The 20,651-nt window shown below is 38.6% G+C and overlaps 1 protein-coding gene across 3 annotated transcripts; it reads right to left on the reverse strand.

Moving 5' to 3' along the window:
• Positions 1–1,728: 1,728 nt before the first annotated feature.
• On the reverse strand, positions 1,729–19,215 carry LOC120169931 (protein STICHEL-like 3). 3 transcript variants are annotated; one of them, XM_039177993.1, is made up of 7 exons: positions 19,211–19,215; positions 4,255–6,007; positions 3,946–4,165; positions 3,258–3,773; positions 2,277–2,868; positions 2,116–2,179; positions 1,729–2,032 (listed from the first exon to the last, which is right to left on the reverse strand). In XM_039177993.1, exons 1-7 carry the CDS (start codon positions 19,213–19,215, stop codon positions 1,940–1,942), a joined length of 3,243 nt encoding a protein of 1,080 aa, XP_039033924.1. In that variant the 3' UTR covers positions 1,729–1,939. The 3 variants fall into 3 exon arrangements, with proteins under 3 accessions (XP_039033924.1, XP_039033921.1, XP_039033923.1); XM_039177990.1 differs by lacking the exon at positions 19,211–19,215 and adding an exon at positions 6,827–6,905 and having other exon boundaries at positions 4,255–6,593; XM_039177992.1 differs by lacking the exon at positions 19,211–19,215 and adding an exon at positions 6,630–6,777 and having other exon boundaries at positions 4,255–6,593.
• Positions 19,216–20,651: the final 1,436 nt, after the last annotated feature.

The following is a 20,651-nucleotide window of genomic DNA, read 5'->3' on the forward strand; positions in this document are numbered from 1 at the left end:
GGCTACGATTAAGCCACGTACGTAGAATGTGGTCAAGCCCTTTTTTAAAAAAAGAAAAAAAGTCAAAGAAATGTTTGGACCGTAAGAAGCCAACACACACCGACTTAGGGGTTGTTAAACTTTTAAACTCAAAACGGATTAAGAGAGATTTATTTATCAAGAGTTAATATTTTATTATATTTAATCCCATTAATTATTTAATATTTTTTCTAAATATCGACATCATAGTTTTTATTATAATAAATTAAAGTATATAATACAACTCTTTAATTTTCATAAAATAAAAGGATGAAATTCAAAAGTAAATAAAGAAAAAGATAGTATTAATATTTTATCAAAATATTATAACTACGGCCCAAAGATCGTCATATGGTCCAAATCCTTCCACACGGCTACATTATGACATTGATAAAATAATGGGATAATTTTATTTTGTCTTTGTTATTGTCAAATTCTATGTCTAAACTGTTGTAATATCAATATTAAGGTATGACAAGACGTGTGACCTTAGACATTTTTTGATACTTCTGGATCTTCTCTGTGACTAAGTAAGCCTTACTTAAGATTAATAAGCATGTAAACCCAACCAAACCCTCAAAACTTTTAGTATGCAGAAACTTTAATACCAACATGACTACTCAAAGCCACCAAGGTTGGACTATGATGTGCAAATACAAGTGTGACTACTCCTGACCACCGAGAGAAACATCAAACACCAAGAGAATAAAGAACAAATAACATAAGAACTAGAGTAAATGCATCAGAGTTTTATTATTCTTTTCCAAGAGAATGGAGGAATGAATACAAATGAGGATGAGAGGCTCTCTATTTATAGTTGAGCTCCCTCTCAATCAATGATCTAGATCGATTTACATCAACGACTGAGATCTGTCCAATTAATACAAAATCCCCTAAATCAATGATACCCAACCCAATCCTATCTAATTACATCCATTAGTAGTATTCTTTCTTTGGATAAATGTTCACACTGAATATGGTAAGATTCACCAACTATTTTCTTGATTCGTTGTCTCTTGCAATAATTATTGAGTTCTTGTGATCATCTTCAAATATGATGTCACTTTCTTTTTTTGCACGACCAATGTGAATAGACCCCACAACATTCTCCAAGTGATGAACCAAGTTTGATGGCCTTGACAAACTCACACTCTGCATAGAATCTCTTTAACAGATACTTTTACTAATATCTCAGATCCAATGATCATGGCCCACGACATTATAAATAAACTGTTAATTTGTGTATAAAACGTTTTCATTAAAATAATATGTATAAATTAACGCAATGTTTATTTAATTAGTAAAAAATGTGTTTTATTTAAATATTATATTATATAATTTCTGTGTTTGAACTATGAACTTGAATTATGGAAAATCCTTTCAATAACTTTGGCTACGGAACAAGAAGAAATATTTAATTTATATATTTTAAATAATTAAAATTATATTTAGGATAAAAAGAGTGCAATTTTACTATTGTATTCAATTAAAACTTCACAATTTTTGAAGGGAGTGAATAAAAAATATACCATTTTTTTGAGGTCAAGGCACCTACCAGCCCTTGGCTCCATTGGAGGGGATTATATCAACAAAGTCTCGATGACAAAAACAAGTCCAGAAAACTTGGGGTCTAATGAGTTTTATCATGTGTTGGTTTGATCCGAATTTATTCAGGATCCACAACAAAATTAAAATATTCCGGGATGAAAGTGGAAGGGAGCCTAATAACTTTCATGATTGCATAAACTAGAAGTACGAGTTTGCACTATATTTTTCTCATCGGAAAGGATTTGTAATGATTTATTCAAAGAAAATGAATTTGACACATTTGAACTTACCTTGTGAACCGGCAAGAAAATAGCTAATTACAAATGTAAATATGAATTCAATCTAGTCATGCACCAAATCTTCCTTGTCGTACCTACCTCGGAGATTTAGACGAGAGACATTTTGCACATGCGATGAGCTTCAACAATGAGCGTGGTCTTCGTGTCCGGATTTTCAAGCGTGAGAGCTGTGGGACATAAGGAAGCGTCTTAGAAAAGGGTGGACCAAATAATCATACATTTTCTTCAGGTAAGATAGTATATGGATTACCTTCCGACGAGTTACTCTAGTTGCTTTCCAGCAAAGCAAGCTTTTCGACCTAGGTTCCAATCTCCTGAAAGTGACCGATATGACGTTAATTCATAGTTGAAGATGATATGAAAAGATATTCAGCTGTTTAACGATGAATTGAACACTAGATGCACACATACAGGTTCTCTTGTTCGAGCATTTCTGCAATGGAGACTGCTTTCAGTTTGGACCACCCATTTTGTTGTGTGCATCCTTCTGCCTGCTGAATTACGTGTGCGGGGGACACCTTACTCCTAACGATGCTCCGACTTTGACCTAGTTCCCCAGGTTTCCGTCTTCCTGACATAGACACCAATGTTGGTTTCCTATAAGCCGTAGCATCAGCCAGTGTTAAACCTCTTCTGCTTAAGTTATCAGCGCGTTCGTTACCCTTGGATTCTCTTGGAGAAGCTGGTATTTCAACAATTTCACCCCCTGCATCAAGAGATTCGTGGTGCAACGGTTGAACTTGAGAGCCGACCCCAGCTCTATGCATCCTATTCCTAGAATTAGACTCTGGATCCATAACCATCTGAGATGGACCACCCTCGGAAGCTGGTAAACTGAGAAGTCCATGAAACCCAGTTCCAGCATCGTTCTTCGCTTCACATCTAATTTCAATCGTCACGGACGAACCAAGAACAGACTCAAATGCTTGCGAAATATGCCCCATAAATTTCTCAGCCTTAGATTTGGTCATACGTGAACTGAACATCAACTGTACAGTTGGAGCTGGAAGTAAAGAACGATCGATTAAAAGGAGAAGAAGCACTCCTCCGGTAGAGAGTTGGACTCTTAGTTCCAACGACAAAGATTCAAATCCCGAAAGAGCTCAAGTAACAAAAGAAAAAATATGTATAAAGCATCAAGCAACCATCATGACGAAGCTACAATCTAGATGAGAAAGAACAATTGAAATCTACTTGCGGGATATCTTGTTCTGCCATGATCTTCGATAAATTCCATAAACCATTAAAACATGTGTTATGGCTTCAAGTTTGCTAAGGTTTCTTGAATATAGTAATTTTAGAAAGTAACAGGCAACAATTACCATCTAAAAGTACGTTAAAGCTGTATGATCAAGGCATGCAAAGATGAGCATGGTGCGAAGTAGGATGTACCTGCATCGAAACTGACTGAGATCAGCTTTCCTTCTTTATATAAGAACTCTTTCAGACTACTAACTAGAATCTTCTCGAGCACCTGAAACCAAATTTCTTCGATTCCCGTACAGTTTTTGACCAGATTCTGCCTCCCAGTAGGGGCTGTGGAGGTTTTTTGAGGAGCCATCCCGGGAACAACATGCCTCTTCTTATCAAAATGTATACCGTTGACGTTGCTAGTTCCAAAATCCCCTGAATTTCCAGCATGGAGATTTTCCGACCTAGAATTTTTTGGCAGGCCTCTAGAACCATTACGGAGCTCATCTCTTCTGTCCACATCGCTTAGAAGCAAGGGGATATGATGAGAACTAGTGCCACTGGAAGATGTAGGCAATATATACTGCTGATCAGGAGCAAGTTGAAGCAAAGTGGCGGTTAGCCATGTTAGTTTGTCATTTGACATCCTCAGTTGTTTTTCCGCCTCGGATAATGTTTTCAAAGCTTGGCGTAGTTTCTCCATATCTTCTTTGGACACTGCATAGCATACATCGGTTAATGATCAAGAAGCAACACTGAGTAAGATTCACAGATATGAAACTTTATCGGGAGCATATATACAACTACTACGGTACTACGGAGTTCAAGATGAAATGAATTATTTAGTATTATAAAACAGAAGATTAAATTTCCATTTTAAGACTCTCACACGGTTTTCGTCGAAAGAACTTCCTTCTATGCCTTTCTTTAGTGAAATTGTAACTGCCAGCAAGAATGTCTGTAATCACTGTAGCAAGCTGTGACATCAAAGCTAAAGGCTCCACACCAGTTTCCATTATCACCCTCAAACTCTTTACAGTGTTTACGGTGTCCGCAGATAATGCAAGATCGAGAAGGTCCACCAGCTTTTCATCAGAGATAAGCCCAACCTGTGAATCAGATCCATAATATTACAACAGGCTATAAAAATACCACTGCATGGTGTTATCCGCTATTATACTGTAGTCTATAAACTCACCAGTTCCTGAACCAGAAGAACAGAGATTTTTTGCCCGAGCAAACTGAGCTGCTCAAGTGTCATTTCTGCATCCCTCAGTGATCCGTCGGATCGAGATGCAATCAGTTTAAGTGCATCTTTCTCAATTCCGATGTCCTCTCTGGATGCAATCCACTGCACGGTATAAATGATATCCGCATCCTTCAGTTTGGGGAAGAAAAATTTCTGACACCTGGACACGATTATATGAGGCAGAATATCAAGACTTGAACTGACAAGAATGAAAACCACACGCCTGGGCACTCGATCAATGACCTTTGATATGTCACTCCAACAGTCGGGGGACAAAGTATCACAGTCATCAAATATGAAAACCCTGTACGGTGAAGGCAACTGAGACATGACCATATTATCCAGGAGGTCCATGATACTTTCAAAGTCAAAATTACTTATAGGACCAACTTCCCGAATATTTTGATTCTTTCCCATATCATGTGAAATACAAGAATTGCAAAAGCTACACGGTTTAGGCTGTTTAGGCGACTGACAATTCAAAGCTCTGGCAAATATCCGAGCACAGGAAGTTTTTCCAGTTCCATGAGGTCCATAAAAGACATAAAGGAATCCAACCTTCCTTTTCATAACGGCATTGGAAAGGGCTTGTGATACCAAGTTTTGTCCAACAAGGTCTCTAAAAGTTCTTGGCATATATTTTTGTGTTATATTTTGGTGCCTGCCACAAAGGTTCCCACTCAGTTTGCGTTGTTCACTGAATCTAGCTTCAGAGGCAAGGTTGGAATCAGCATTATGCTTCAATAAGTTATCAGCAAATATACCTAACTCCCCAGAATAGTCATTCACCCAACGAGCATTCTCAGGGCTGTCCAGAGATCCAGATGCCTCGATTAGAAGAGGCAGCACCTCCGCCTCGGATTTTGCAGATAAGCTTGATGGATCAGATTCCACAGGCATTTCAGGAGCATTTCTTCCATGGGAACCTGCTCGACCTTTCCTTAATCTAGAATCCGATAAACCACAAGAAAAGCTCCTCCCTGCTATGTCAAGGAAAGTTTTACCCCGGTGATGAATTCTGGACCAATTAAAAGGGATCCCACACCCATTTCTAGGGGCCCTAGTTACATTTCGATCATCATATTCATTTTCTTCCTCTTCCATACCATACTTTTGATGCAAAGAACCCTGAGCAAATGAATTAGAAGCCATTGACAAATCATTTTGGCCTCCAACCTCTCTAGAGGAAGGAGCAGCCCGAGCTCTTCTTGTCCCTCGAAACTTGCATCTTCTCCTCCTGTTTAATCCACTTGACTGACCACGTATGACAACTTCAGGTTCCCCACGAGTTATCTCTGGTCTAATATGCCTTCCACAAAGGTTGGCATTTGAAGATGCTACATCATCATTATCCACGGGGACATCATTCAATTGCTCAGACAGAATCTTGATCTGAAAACCTTTTGCTTGCTTCCCCTTAGCTTTTTTACTCTTTCTATTTTTAAGTCTGGAATTACCAGAGATTGCATCAGGAGGCAAATCATTACCATCTTGCTCCATTACAGGCTCCTTGGTTTCACCCATAAGGTCAACCCTACTACTTCTCCTACCAGATTCTTCTCTCATTCTTCTACTATCTCTAGCTCCACTCTTATTATTACGATCACTAGTTGCCGGTACTGCACTAGCTTCACCCATTGCAACTTTTGAAGCTGCAAAATTATCTAAAGGCGGTGAGCTTGCTGAGAGCCTCCTTCCATCACTCTGCTTATCGACGCTCAAAGACCTTCTCGCCTCCCGAACAGCATCCTTATTACCCTTCTTGTAAAGAAAATCAACAACTGATGGAGAGTGCCAAGAGGGAGGACTAGCAGTAGGGTCCCTGAGGGAGCGCGACCATTGAAGGACTATAAGGTCCCTCATAAGCGATCGGTCGGCCAACATGGGGCTGTGCTTATGCATATGATTCTTCAAGTGAATACAGTTAGTTAAATGAATGTGATTTCGAAGATGATCACTAACGTTAACATTCGCATCCTTGAGTACCCTATCTCCAACACCCCTGGTCATGGTCAAAGCATTAACGCGTTCCTCCGTAGAATCTCTTTTAACTTAAACAAACAAATAAAAAGAAATCGCAATTCCATTACTCTACTTGATTATGACCATTACAACAGCACCTAAATTCTCACATCCCATCAATTATCCAGCAAAACTGTCCGAAGCACCAAGCTTGAAGCTCTCACAGTCTTTTCGTCGAAAACAAAGCTTTCATTTTCAAGGGCCAGTGCCCCATTCAAGATAATCAAGCCACAAACATTAAAATTTCCAGTCAAGCACAACAAACCCTTTAAGCTAGTCATCTTGTACTCAAATACATAGACCTACAAGCATCAAACTAAAATAAGTATACAGAAATACCTCAAAATCCAAGTAATTCAAGCTTGAAAACCCAGAGATGCAAGAGCTAACTCCACTGGGATGCAAGAAGAGCTCTTTGGACCAAAAGTTTCAAACTTTTCAAACAAGCAAAAAAAAAGGAATCATTGAATCAAACAAAAAAGGGAATAAAGAAACCCACTAGCTCAAATTGTATAGCTTTAGATTCCTCAAAATTGTAGCCTTTTTGGAAAGAAATGGACACTGAGAAAGAAAGAAAAAAAAAGAGAGCTGGGGACTAAAAACCCATGATTTCAACGTCCATAAAAAAAGTGAAATAAGCAAAGAGGATGAAGAAGAAGAAGAAAAAGAGGGTATTTTCAACTGCATTCATCTGATAAATCCCAAAAAGCAAAAACGAACCGTTGCCATCATTAAGAACCCATAGATCTCTCACTAGTTTTACAATCTCTCTTACTGTTTCGTCACCTCACTTCACATGTTTCACAAAAATGGTCCCTGGGTATATATTTCAAGAGAAAACGATAGTCAGCCACAGCAAATAAAATAAAGAGAAAATAACATCAGTGACAAAAAATCACATATAATATACAATTTTAATCAATTTTTTTCGGATTTGTCAAAATGACCAACAAAATTGCAATGCGATCGCTAATTCGCAACGCGATCTCCATTATCGCAAATTCGCGTTGTATTTTCGCAATGCGATAGTTGAAAATCGCGTTGTGATGGTCTACAGTATCATTGTGATTTTCCCAATTCGCAATGCGAATAAGTAAATCGCAACGCGAATTGGGAAAATCGCAATGCGAATAAGTAAATCGCAACGCGAATTGGGAAAATCGCAATGCGATACTTACTATCGCAATGCGATAATACAAAATCGCAACGAGATACTTACTTTCGCAACGCGATACTGACTTTCGCAACGCGATTTACATAATCGCAATGCGATTTTCAAAGCGCCATTAGTATCCTGTCCAAGTATTTTATTTTTAAATTCCAAACATGAATATTAATATATTGGAACACTGAACTGTCCACAGTATATCCGGTAATCGCAACTCATAACCTAAAACCTAAAATCACAACTCAGTCCCATCTCCATCTCTCACTCTCTCACCCATCTCCGACGAAATCCGTCCCCATCTCCGGCGAAATCCGTCTATCTAAATCTCTCAGAGCCACCCTCACAATCAGAAATGGAAAATCAACCAAATCAACCAACGAGGGTTAGTTTTTTTAATTATTTTCTTTTTGAAATTTTTGCATTATTATTAGGTTTTTCATATTGAAATTGATGATAAGTTTACTGGTAATTTCAATAATAGATTAACCATTTCACTTAGATTGCTTATTAAATCAACCAAGAATCGCAACGCGAAATGCAAATCGCAACGCGATTTTAGTTTCGCGTTGCGATTCTCTCGTTGCGATAGTCATTTTCGTGTTGCGATTTTCATTTTCAGAAACTATTCTTCTTCTGCAAATTGAAACTTGAATGAATTGCATTACTTCAACCAAAAAACAAAGACAAATACGAAATTCACAGTGTTGCATATTTAAGTTTGAAGAATAAACTACTACTATTTATGTTTATTATTGTTTTTGGTATATCTTCACAGTGTAGTTTTTGGTATATCTAATTTAGTATGTTTATTGTTTTTGTAGAACTTTTATTCGGCTCAATTGACCTTGAGAAATAAAGTCAGCCTGGCCAAAACAATTGCGTCGAAGCTTTCACCTGCACAAAGAAAAATGTTTGAGGATACATGCTTCGGGCCATGGCTGAAAGTACAACATCACGGTGGAGATGCGATGTTGACACACCTGTTTCTTCAAACCATGACTAGAGATCTACCAGAGACTATACAACGTCGTGATGAAGAGATATGGTTTGATTTTCCACCGGCGTATACGTGTTTTGGGCGGGAGGAGTTTTGCTTAATCACCGGTCTACGCTTCGGACACGATGATGTAGGTCGGTACACTAGACACATTACCCGCCCATCATGGCTATCCCGGGTTTTTCCTGAGCTGGAGAGGCCGAGTCTACACGTAGAAGACCTGACAAGATTTTTGAATAATAAAGATGGTTTTACTCGGATGGATGACATCGACGTTGTCCGAGTATGCCTTCTAATTCTTTTGCATGCCAGCTTTTTAGGCAGAGAGGCCAGACAACCTATTCCAAATGATCTAATCAAATTGGTAGAAGACCTAAATGCGTGGAACCTGTTTCCGTGGGGCTCGTATTTATGGAAAGCTACATGGAATAAGTTATCGTCTGCCTTGGATGATCGAAAAAGTTTGCATGGCGATGGTTCCAAATACACTTTGACAGGCTTTATTTGGGCCTTTAAGGTAAGAATTTTTATATAATGTTTCCAAAATTATAAGTAATTATTTAACAATTACTAATGTTTGTTATTATATTGTTTGTAGATTTGGATATTTGAGGCCTTTCCCGCCATGAAGACATATGCAATAAAAACTTCAAATAATATTCCCAGGGCTATTTCCTGGAAGAGGAAACGAACCTTGCAATGGGAAGATTTACTACGGTATACGACAATAAATAATGTAAGTTAACATAAATACTACCATATGTTTATAAACAAGTTATTACTAGTACACATTTAACTTTGTTTGAGCTTTTATATTGTTAGGAGGCCAACACTCCTCTACAGAGGCTGACACCCACGGAAGCTGAGCTTGCCACTGATTGGTGGCAAGCTAGTAAGCGTTTTTTTGATGGAACGGTTGATGAGCAGCCTCCACTTCGGGAGCCATCACCTCGCCCAGAGCTATCATCCCACCCAGAGCCATCATCTGATCGACCCGGCTATACACCTCCACAACGACAGCCATCACCTATTCTGTCACATCATCGAGCCTCTTCTCCACCATCACCGCAAGATAGGCGACCGGCAAAGATGCCACGACGTTTATCTCCCTGTTCTCCACCTCCACCTCAACGGGATGAGTTAGGGGAGTTACGTGATGAGGTCAATGCCTTGCGTGAGGAGGTCGGTACTTTACGCAAAGACGATGGTGCATGGCGTGTTGAGGTGTCTACATTACGCGGTGAGGTAGCCGCTCTACGTGAGATGGTAGCATCGTTGCAGAATGAGGTTCATACTCTACGCAACGAGGTAAGTTTAAGATTTTTCATACTCGTAATTCATTCGGTTGCTGCCAATCTGGTTTTGTTAGTATTTGTTTTTGGTTTTGTTTTTGTCTTTTGGTTGAAGTAATGCAATCCATTCAAGTTTCAATTTGCAGAAGAAGAATAGTTTACTTTCGCAACACGAAATGACTATCGCAACGCGGAAATGGCTATCGCAATGCGAAATGAAAATCGCAACGACAAAATCGCAACGCGAAATGAAATCGCAACGACAAAATCGCAACGCGAAATGAAAATCGCAATGCGATTTGTGTTTCGCGTTGCGATTTTGTCGTTGCGATTTCATTTCGCGTTGCGATTTTGTCGTTGCGATTTTCATTTCGCATTGCGATAGCCATTTCCGCGTTGCGATAGTCATTTCGCGTTGCGATTTTAAGTTTCGTGTTGCGAAAGTAAACTATTCTTCTTCTGGAATGTTTATATATGTTGTCCTTTTAAATGTTTATATAAGTGCTTACTTCTGGAATGTTATCTGAGCATTTTGTGAACTATGATAGAATAATGATTTGGGTGAATACAATGCTAGTTTGAAACATATTTGTCTTTGTTTAATATCATGTCTGTTTATTTACTGATTTATGTATTAATTTTTTTTAGCGGCCCGATAAGGTGGATGCTTTACGTCGGGTTTTCCTTGCACGACGGAGTTCACGCATCAGACGGCGTGGACGTGCTATTACGTCTCCGTTCACCCCAATGGTGCGAAGACTCCGCAAGAAGAAGCCCGACTCACCGGTCATCCCTCAAGAGTCCCCTCCAATCGTTCAAGAGGCCCCTATTCTCACTCAAGATTCCCCCCCCCCCACCGTTCAAGAGGCCACTGTCATCGTTGAAGAGGTCCCTCCCACCATTCCAGAGCCCGATTCACATGGGGTAATATCGAAGTATTGAGAAACCCCCACCGGTTCCGGACATGATGGATGAGAGTTGGCTCTCGTATGAGTTACCGGCTAGTACCCTTCCGGTATCTGAAGTGGAGAGGAGACAACTACCGAAAACAATTGTGGATAATACCCTTTGGGCTAAGACCGCAGTTGATTTTTATCTACATGAGCGGAGCCAAGGGTGTTACACTGACATCAGCAAACTCAACGATGAAATGTTTTTGTTGCTTGATCGGTCTTGGTGGGGTGTGCTATTAGGGGTTGAAGACAGTGGCTATTTGGATGGGGAGGTAAGACTATATTTGTCTTATATATGATTTTGATTAATTTGTTTAAAAATTAATGTAATTCACTAATATATGTATTTTTTTGTAAAATAGCATATCGATGCGTGGGTGTCACGTCTACTAATAATAAGGAAGCTTAGGAAAAATAAAAAAAAATTCGCTATATACAATAATGCCGATGGCTTTTCACACAGTTCACTTGAAGAATCAACGAGATGAATCATTTTTGTTGGGCAATGGACAAGCTAAACTTTATCCTGCATGGTGGGAGGTCGATAAGGTTAGTGTTTATTTTTTAAATTTTTTAAAGGTGTTAATAAATAAGTGCGCAAATAAATGAATTATTACTTATGATCGCAGGTGTTTATCCCTGTTTTGGAACGTCGTCACTGGCTTCTCGTCCAACTTCAGCTCCCATCCCTGAAGATAATAGTGTATGACAGCATGATCAATTACATATCACTGTCTGATTTGAGAGATATTTTCAAGGGATGGAGCTCTCATTTGGCTAAATTCTTGGATGGGATTAAGTATTGGAGTCATTCTGGACACAAGAAGCCAAAGAAGTTCAATGTCACAGTTGTCAGAGACGAGACCGCGCCACAGCAATCGCCGGGAGCCAGAGGGGATTGTGGTCCTCTCGTATGCCTTTGCTTGGCGCGTTTGACGACGGGAAGCACAGAGTTTTTACCTCCCACCGATAGAGATAAAGCTGCAGTAGGCTTATGGTTTCGGCATTATATGGCTAGAGCAATATATTCGAGACGCTGCCTACCTGCATCCGCGTTATGAAAGTGTCCATTGTTAATTGGTAAGTCAAATGCAAGTTTTGTTAACATATATACTCCTTTTGGTTTGAAAATGTTTGGTTAAGTACCTAGAATTCAATAATTTGCTGTTTGTAGGTTTTAGATGTGTAGGAAGTCTTGTTTGAGCAAATGTTTGGTTTCTGCAGGTTAATCCTTAAGTGAGCTGCGTGAAATGGATGTACGGGGTCACAAAATTGTTGATTCATTGATTCAATAATTGATGAAGAAATAAGAATAATTATTATTTTTTGATTGTTTAATTGATTTGTAAAAGATGATTTGTAAATCTTGATTTGTTTAATTGATGTGTACATAATTTGTGTTGAAATGTAATAGTTGATTTGTTGATTTTCAATCTGCTTTATGTTGAAGGCAAAATAGACTATCGCAACGCGAAATGAAAATCACAACGAGAAAATCGCAATGCGAAATGAAAATCGCAACGAGAAAATCGCAATGCGAAATGAAAATCGCAACGAGAAAATCGCAATGCGATTTTCATTTCGCATTGCAATTTTCTCGTTGCGATAACCATTTTCGCGTTGCGATAGCCATTTTCGCGTTGCGATAGTCAAATGAATGTCTAATAAGTGATGACAACTGAACAGATCATAGCAATGTTCAAACTCAAGTTACTAATACATGCCTAACTGAAAATGTTAAAAGTGCACACATAAAATACACATAATGCAAGTTTTGTTAACATATATACTCCTTTTGGTTTGAAAATGTTTGGTTAAGTACCTAGAATTCAATAATAATTGTTAAAAGTTTATGCATATTAATCCTCGTTGCCTTTTTCATTTCGCATTGCGATTCTATCGTTGCGATTTGCATTTCGCATTGCGATGGTCAAATGATTGCCTTTCGCAACGCGATTCTGACTTTCGCAACGAGATAATACAGAATCACAATGCGAGTTTCAAAGTTCGCAACAGGTTTTAGTTTCGCAAGCCAAATTTTGAGTGTATATATATACGCAGAAGCAACAACTCATAACCTAAATCCCTAAATCGCAACTCATTCCATCTCCATCTATCACTCTCTCCGACGACATTCGTTCAAATATCCAACGACATCCTTCCTCATCCGGCAACAGGTCTTAGTTTCGCATCTCGTTTGTTTAGTTACAACCATGAAATCATCTAATGTTGATCATGTTTGGATAGATTTGTGTTTTGGAGGGTTATGGGAGAATGTTCATGGTGTTTTACAATATATGCCTTTACCCATGAATCTTCAACTAAAACTGTCATTAAAGAAGTTAACTTATGAAACCCTAATGTTACGTGTTTCAAATAAATTGAATTTAGAGCCCCTAAGTGGATTTAGGTTATCTTATCAGAGAAATGGTAAAGTTTATTTGTTAACCGACAATGAAGATGTTGAACGATTCATTGCTTATATTAATGTTTCAAGTGATGATGTTACATTGTATGTTGTTGAACCTAGAAGTAGTATTGTTGGGTCAGTGGCGGGTAGTAATCAACTAAGTGGGTCAAAAAACCCACAGCCTTTCTCTAATCCAAATCCAAATCAACTTTCAGCACCAAATTCCGGTTTTCGTATTGACCAATTAGACGATGATGAGCCAAGAGAAAAAATTGTGAGTACTAGTCAGTATTCGAAATTTGATCTTGGTCAATACCCGGACTTTGATATTGGTCAATACACGAATTTTGATGATGTTTCAGAAGAAGAAATAGACCCTGCGTGTAATGATTTTGATATTGGTCAATACCCGAATTTTGATGATGAAACACCCGTTGCCGAGGAAGATGTTGTTGATGATAATGAGGAGGAAGTTACGACTGTGAATGAACATGTTGAACATCCATTCTGTAATTCATATAATCCTGAAGAAGAAAAAGAAGAAGAAAAAGTCCCCGAAGAAAAGAAAATGCCACGGGAGTATAACTGGAATATGCCAGAATTACTTCAGTTACCGGAAGAAGAGTTGGCAAAGAAAGCAGTTGATTGTTACACAAAAGTTATTCGTATCAAGAAAGATGATTGTTTTGATACAAAGAAAGACTTGAAGATAGCTTTGTATACGAAATGTGTGGAAGATGGCTATCAACTAAAAGTTAACAAATCAAGCAAAGATCGTTTCGAAACAAGGTGTACGATTGACAAAAACTGTACGTGGCGTATGATTGCAAAGAGGATAAAAGATTGTGCAATGTTTCAAGTTAGGACTTTTATTGATAAACATACATGTTCAAGAACCCAAGTTTTTCCTCACCATAGACAGGCAAACAAAAGGTGTTGGGTGGTTTTCTGGCTGAGTTAATGTTTTTGAATGGCAGGGTATATCGGGGACATGAAATTATGACTGACATGAATGCTCGGTTCAAGATTAGTATATCATATTCTCAAGCTTGGAGAGCCAAATGTTATGCCTTGGAATTGTTGAGGGGGTCACCAGAAGCATCGTTTGCCCAACTGCCGGCTTATTGTCACAATTTAAAGCTGAAAAATCCTGGGTCGGTAACTCATATCAAAACAGATAGAGATGGACGCTTTGAGTTGCTGTTTATCGCCATTGGTGCTGTGGTTAGTAAATCAATATAATTCTGTTGACTCATTTCTGTTAGTTACATGCATTTCACATTTAAATGATTATATTTCTTGTGTATATTATTTTGTAGATTCGTTCGTTTATTACTTGCATGCGCCCAGTTATTATAGTTGACGGAGCACATTTGAAAGGTCGATACCTTGGAGTAAACTTATTAGTAGTAGCCATGGATGCTAACAATGGGATATTGCCAATAGCTTACGGGGTTGGCAAATCTGAAACCTCTGATTCATGGACATGGTTTATGGGGCATCTTAGGGATTGCATAGGTCCTATTAGCAATCTGACAATCATATCCGATAGGGCAAACTCAATTGACAACGCTGTTAGAAGGTGTTTCCCAGATGCTTTTCATGGACTTTGTGGTGTTCATTTGTATAGAAATCTAAAATCAAGGTCTGCTGGTATAAAAAAGCACAAATAGACATACTGGAAGGCTGTAAAGGCTTATCGGGAAGTGGATTTCAATAAGCATATAAACTGTTTAAGACGTGTTTTGCCTCAGTATGCTCAAACACTAGAAGATGTCGGGTTTGAAAGATGGTCAAGAGTACATCAACTTGGAGCAAGATATGGTTTCATGACGTCTAATAGTGCAGAATCAATTAACGCTCTAAGTCGTCATTCCCGGAAATTACCCATTACTATGTTAATGGAGTTTTTTCGAGCCTCTATTCAACAGTGGTACTACAAGAAAAGAAACCATGCAGGTATTATTTCTTTGAATTCGTAACTTATCATATATTTTACTAAGTATTATTTATTTAAATTTACAGGAACATTGGAACATCGTGTTACACCATGGACTGAAAAAAAGATAACGAAACGTGTTGTGAAGTCAACGTCATGGAGAGTTGAACCATGTTCAAACACTTTGTTTGAAGTACTGGATAATAACTTAAATGGGCTTGTCGATCTAAATGCAAGGACGTGTAGTTGTATGAAATGGCAAACATCTGGTTATCCATGTGGCCATGTTATAAAAGTTGCTCTTCATCTAAACCAAGATGATTCAAGCACATACGCTATGGATTGCTACACTACAGAAGTATATCGACAGACTTATGCCGAGATTGTCTACCCTATTTCACATACTTTTGAGTGGGACATACCAGATGACTTACAAACAGTTTTGCCACCAGCCATGGACAGAAGGCTACCTGGCCGACAAAAAAGTCACGATCGTATACCGTCTAAGGGTGAAGAGAAGAAGAGATCGACATGTAGTCGGTGCAAGGAAAGTGGTCATACAAGGTTGACATGTAGATCACCAGTGCCATCGCAATCATCTTTTCCTCTACCAAAATATGGATCATCATCAAAATCCAAAGCTCATATGGTGTCAAGAAAAAGGCAATCAAAATCACAATCATCTTTAAAATCCCAATCACAACTGGCTTCACCTTTTGGGACTGTTAACTTAGGTGATTTTTAAATGCAAACGTTGTATTATATAGATTTTATGTGTGAACTTTTAACATTTTTAGTTAGGCATGTATTAGTAACTTGAGTTTGAAAATTGCTATGATCTGTTCCTTGTTATCACTTAATAGGCAATCATCTTAATGTCCATCGCAACGCGGAAATTACTATCGCAATGCGAAATGAAAATTGCAACGAGAGAATCGCAATGCGAAATGAAAATCGCAACGCTAATTTCGCAATGCGAAATGAAAATCGCAACGAGGGAATCGCAATGCGAAATGAAAATCGCAACGCGAATTTAATTTCGTGTTGCGATTTTCATTTTCGCGTTGCAATTCTCTCGTTGCGATTTTCATTTCGCATTGCGATAGTACTTTTTGCCTTCAAACATAATGCAGATTGAAATCAACAAAATCAACCATTACATTTCAATCAATTAAACAAGCACAAATAAGAATTATGTTAACATCAATTAAACAAATCAACTTTTACAAATCACCTTTTACAAATCAATTAAACAATAACACTTATACATACCAAACATTTTGAATCAATTAAATAAGCAATAATTATTAGAGAAAATAACACTTATACTATTGAATCAACTTTTGCAGCCATACATCATTTTCACGCAGCTCACTTCTGAGATTAACCTGCATAAACCAAACATTTGCTCAAACAACACTTTCTACACATCTAAAACCTACAAACAGCAAATTATTGAATTCTAGGTACTTAACCAAACATTTTCAAACCACAAGCCTATAAACATACCAATTGTTTATGGACATTTTTATAACGCGGATGCAGGTAGGCAGCGTCTCGTATATATCGATCTAGCCATATAATGTCGAAACCACAAGCCTACTGCAGCTCTATCTATATCAGTGGGAGGTAGATACTTTATACTTCCTGTGATCAAACGGTCCAACGCCAAGCATACGAGAGGACCACAATCCCCTCTGGGTCCTTTCGTTTGTTGTGGTGCGGTCTCGTCTCTGCTAACTGTAATATTGAGCTTCTTTGGCTTCTTGTTTCCAGAAAGAGTCCAATAATTTATCGCATCCAAGTATTTAGCCAAATAAGAGCTCCATCCCTTAATAATATCTCTTAAATCAGCCAATGATATGTAATTTATCATGCTGTCATATACTATTGCCTTAAGGGATGGGATCTGAAGCTCGACGAGAAGCCAATGGTTACATTCCAAAACAGGGATAAACACCTGCAATCATAAGTAATAATTCATTCATTTGCGCACTTATTTATGAATACCTTTAAACTCAATCTAAAATAAACACTAACCTTATCGACCTCCCACCATGCAGGATAAAGTTTAGCTTGTCCATTGCCCAACGCAAATGATTCATCTCGTTGATTCTTCAAGTGAACTGCGTTAAAAGCCGTCGGCATTATTATATACCGTGTATTTTTTTTATTTTCCTTAAGTTTCCTAATTATTAGTAGACGTGACACCCACGCATCGATATGCTGTTTTACAAAAAAATACATATATTAGTGAATTACATTAATTTTTAAACAAATTAATCAAATGAAAATATAAGAAAAATATAAGACTTACTCCTCCATCGAAATAGCCATTGTCTTCGACCCCTAATAATACGCCCCACCAAGACCGATCAAGCAACAAATAGATATCATCATTGAGCTTGCATATGTCAGTGAAACACCCCTGGCTTCGCTCATGTAGATAAAAATCAACTGCGGTCTTAGCCCAAAGGGTGTTATCCAGAATTGTGTCCGGTAGTTGTTTCCTCTCATCTTCAGATACCGGTATGGTACTGGCCGGTAACTCATACGAGAGCCAACTTGAATCCATCATGTCCGGCACGTCAGAGGGTTTCTCAAGAATCCTATATATGACGCCATGTGAATCGGGCTCTTGAATGGTGGGAGGGACCTCTTCAACGATGACAGTGGCCTCTTGAACGGTGGGAGGGGACTCTCGAGGAATGATAGGGGCCTCTTCAACGATAGGAGTGGACTCTTGAGGGATGATAGGCGAGTCGGGCTTCTTCTTGCGGTGTCTTCGCACTATTGGGGTATACGGAGACTTAATAGCACGTGCACGCTGTCTGATGCGTGAACTCTGTCGTGCAAGAAAAACCCGACGTAAAGCATCCACCTTATCGGTCCGCTAAATAAAAATACAAATATCAGTAAATAAACAGACATGATATTTAAACAGTGAAAACAAAGATAAATATATTTCAAACTTTCAACCAAAAGACAAAACAAAGACAAATACTAACTTCACAGTGTTAAAGTAAAAAGTTTAGCAGTTTTGGCAGCAACCGAATAAATTTACTAAGCAATCTAAGTGAAATGGTTAATTTAAGTGAAATTACGAGTAAATTTATCATCAAGTTAAATATGGAAAATCTTAAACTTACCTCATTGCGTAGAGTATGAACCTCATTCTGCAACGATACTACCATCTCACGTAGAGCGGCAACCTCACCACGTAAAGTAGACACCTCCACACGCCATGCACCATCGTTATCGCGTAGAGTACCGATCTCCTCACGCAAGGCATTGACCTCATCACGTAACTCCCTTGACTCATCCCGTGGAGGTGGAGAACAGGGAGATAGAAGTCGTGGCATCTTTGTCGGTCGCCTATCATGAGGTGATGGTGGAGAAGAGACTCGATGATGTGACGGGATAGGTGATGGCTCTCGTTGTAGAGGTGTATAGTCGGGTCGATCAGGTGATGGCTCTGGGTGAGGTGATGGCTCTCGAAGTGGAGGAAGTGGAGGCTGCTCATCATTCGTGCCATCAAAAAAACGCTGACTAGCTTGCCACCAATCAGTGGCAAGCTCAGCCTCCGTGGGTGTCAGTCTCATTAATGGAGTGTTGGCCTCCTAAAAATATAAAAACTAAACAAAGTTAAACGTCTACTATTAATAACTTGTTTATATATGATATTATTTGTGTTAACTTACATTATTTATTGTCGCATATGGCCTCCTAGGAATATCATCTGAGGATTTTAATGCATATGTCCGCATGCTGGGGAAAGCCTCGAATATCCAAATCTACAAACAATATAATAACAAACATTAGTAATTGTTAAATAATTAATTATAATTTTGAAAACATTATATGGAAATTCTTACCTTAAAGGCCCAAACAAAGCCTGACAAAGTGTATTTCGACCCATCGCCCCGCAAACTTTTGCGGTCATCAAAGGCAGACGACAACTTAGTCCAGGTAGCTTTCCATATATACGAACCCCACGGAAATAGATTACATGCATTTAGGTCCTCTACCAATAATATTAGCTCCTGAGGAATAGGTTGTCTGGCCTCTCTGCCTAGAAAGCCGGCATACAAAAGTAGTAGAAGGCATACTCGGACAACATCGACGTCATTCATCCGAGTAAAACCATCTTTCTTACTAAACAATTTCTTCATGTCGTCGACGTGTAAGTTCGGCTTCTCTATTGACTCATCAGGAAAAACCCTGGATAACCATGATGGGCGGGTGATATGACGAGTGTACCGGCCTACATCATCGTGTCCGAATCGTAGACCAGTGATTAAGCAGAACTCCTTCCGCCCAAAACAAGTATACGCCGGTGGAAAATGAAACCATATCTCTTCCTCACCACGTTGTATACTGTTGGGTAGATCGCTAGTCATGGTCTGAAGCCACAAATGGGTCAAACTAGCATCTCCACTCGGATGCTGTACTCTCAGCCATGGCCCGAAGCAGGTTTCTTCAAACAATTTTCTTTGTGCAGGTGAAAGCTTCGAAGCAATTGTAGTGGCTAGGCTAACTTTATTCCTTAATGTCAATGAAGCCGAAAAAAATTTCTACAAAAAAACAATAAACATACCAAGTTAGATATACCAAAAATTACACTGTCAAGATATACCAAAAACAAAACAATAAACATAAATAGTAGTTTATTCTTGAAACTAAAATTTGCAACACTGTTTTTGTCTTTTGGTTGAAATGAAAATCGCAACGAGATAATGAGAATCGCAACGCGGAAATGACTATCGCAACGAGAGAATCGCAACGCGAAATGACTATCGCGACCAGACAATCGCAACCGCGAAATAAAAATCGCAACGCGAAATGAAAATCGCAATGCGAAATGAAAATCGCAATGCGATTTTGGTTTCGCGTTGCGATTTTTATTTCGCGTTGCGATAGTTATTTCCGCGTTGCGATTTTCATTCTCAAAACTATTCTTCTTCTGCATTACTTCAACCAAAAGACAAAGCAAAGACAAATACTAACTTCACAGGCTAAACAGTTTAGCAGTATTGGCAGCAATCGAATGAATTTAATAAGAAATCTAAGTGAAATGGTTAATCTATTATTGAAATTACCAGTAAACTTATCATCAATCTCAATATGAAAAACCTAAAATAATGCAAAAATTTCAAAATAAAAATAAAAAAAACTAACCCTCGGAGGTTGATTTTCCATTTCTGAATGATTGTGAGGGATTTTTGACTGTGAATGGTTGTGAGGGATTTCGCCGGCGATGGGGACGGAAATCTTCGGAGATGGGTACGGATTTCGCCGTAGAGAGTGAGAGATGGAGATGGGACTGAGTGTTGTGTTTTTGGGTTTGAGGTTATGAGTTGCGATTACTGTGGACGGTTCATTTTCCGATTTATTAAGAAAAAATACGTGTTTGGAATTTGAAAAAAAAATACGCGTTAATACGAATGGCGCTATGTAAATCACGTTGCGAAAGTCAGTATCGCGTTGCGAAAGTAAGTATCTCGTTGCGATTTTGTATTATCGTATTGCGATAGTAAGTATCGCATTGCGATTTTCCCAATTCGC

The sequence above is a fragment of the Hibiscus syriacus genome, unplaced genomic scaffold (genome assembly GCF_006381635.1).
Source record: "Hibiscus syriacus cultivar Baekdansim isolate YM2019G1 unplaced genomic scaffold, ASM638163v2 tig00111769_pilon, whole genome shotgun sequence".
Classification (NCBI taxonomy): Eukaryota; Viridiplantae; Streptophyta; class Magnoliopsida; order Malvales; family Malvaceae; genus Hibiscus; species Hibiscus syriacus.

Excerpts from the sequence above, each read along its gene's own strand:
- LOC120169931 (XM_039177990.1), bottom strand. The coding sequence starts at position 6,315 with ATGACCAGGGGTGTTGGAGATAGGGTACTCAAGGATGCGAATGTTAAC. Across the intron at positions 4,166-4,254 it reads TTCTTCTGGTTCAGGAACTG|GTTGGGCTTATCTCTGATGA; the intron begins GTGAGTTTATAG and ends TCTGATTCACAG. Across the intron at positions 2,869-3,257 it reads CTCAGTCAGTTTCGATGCAG|CTCCAACTGTACAGTTGATG; the intron begins GTACATCCTACT and ends CTTTACTTCCAG.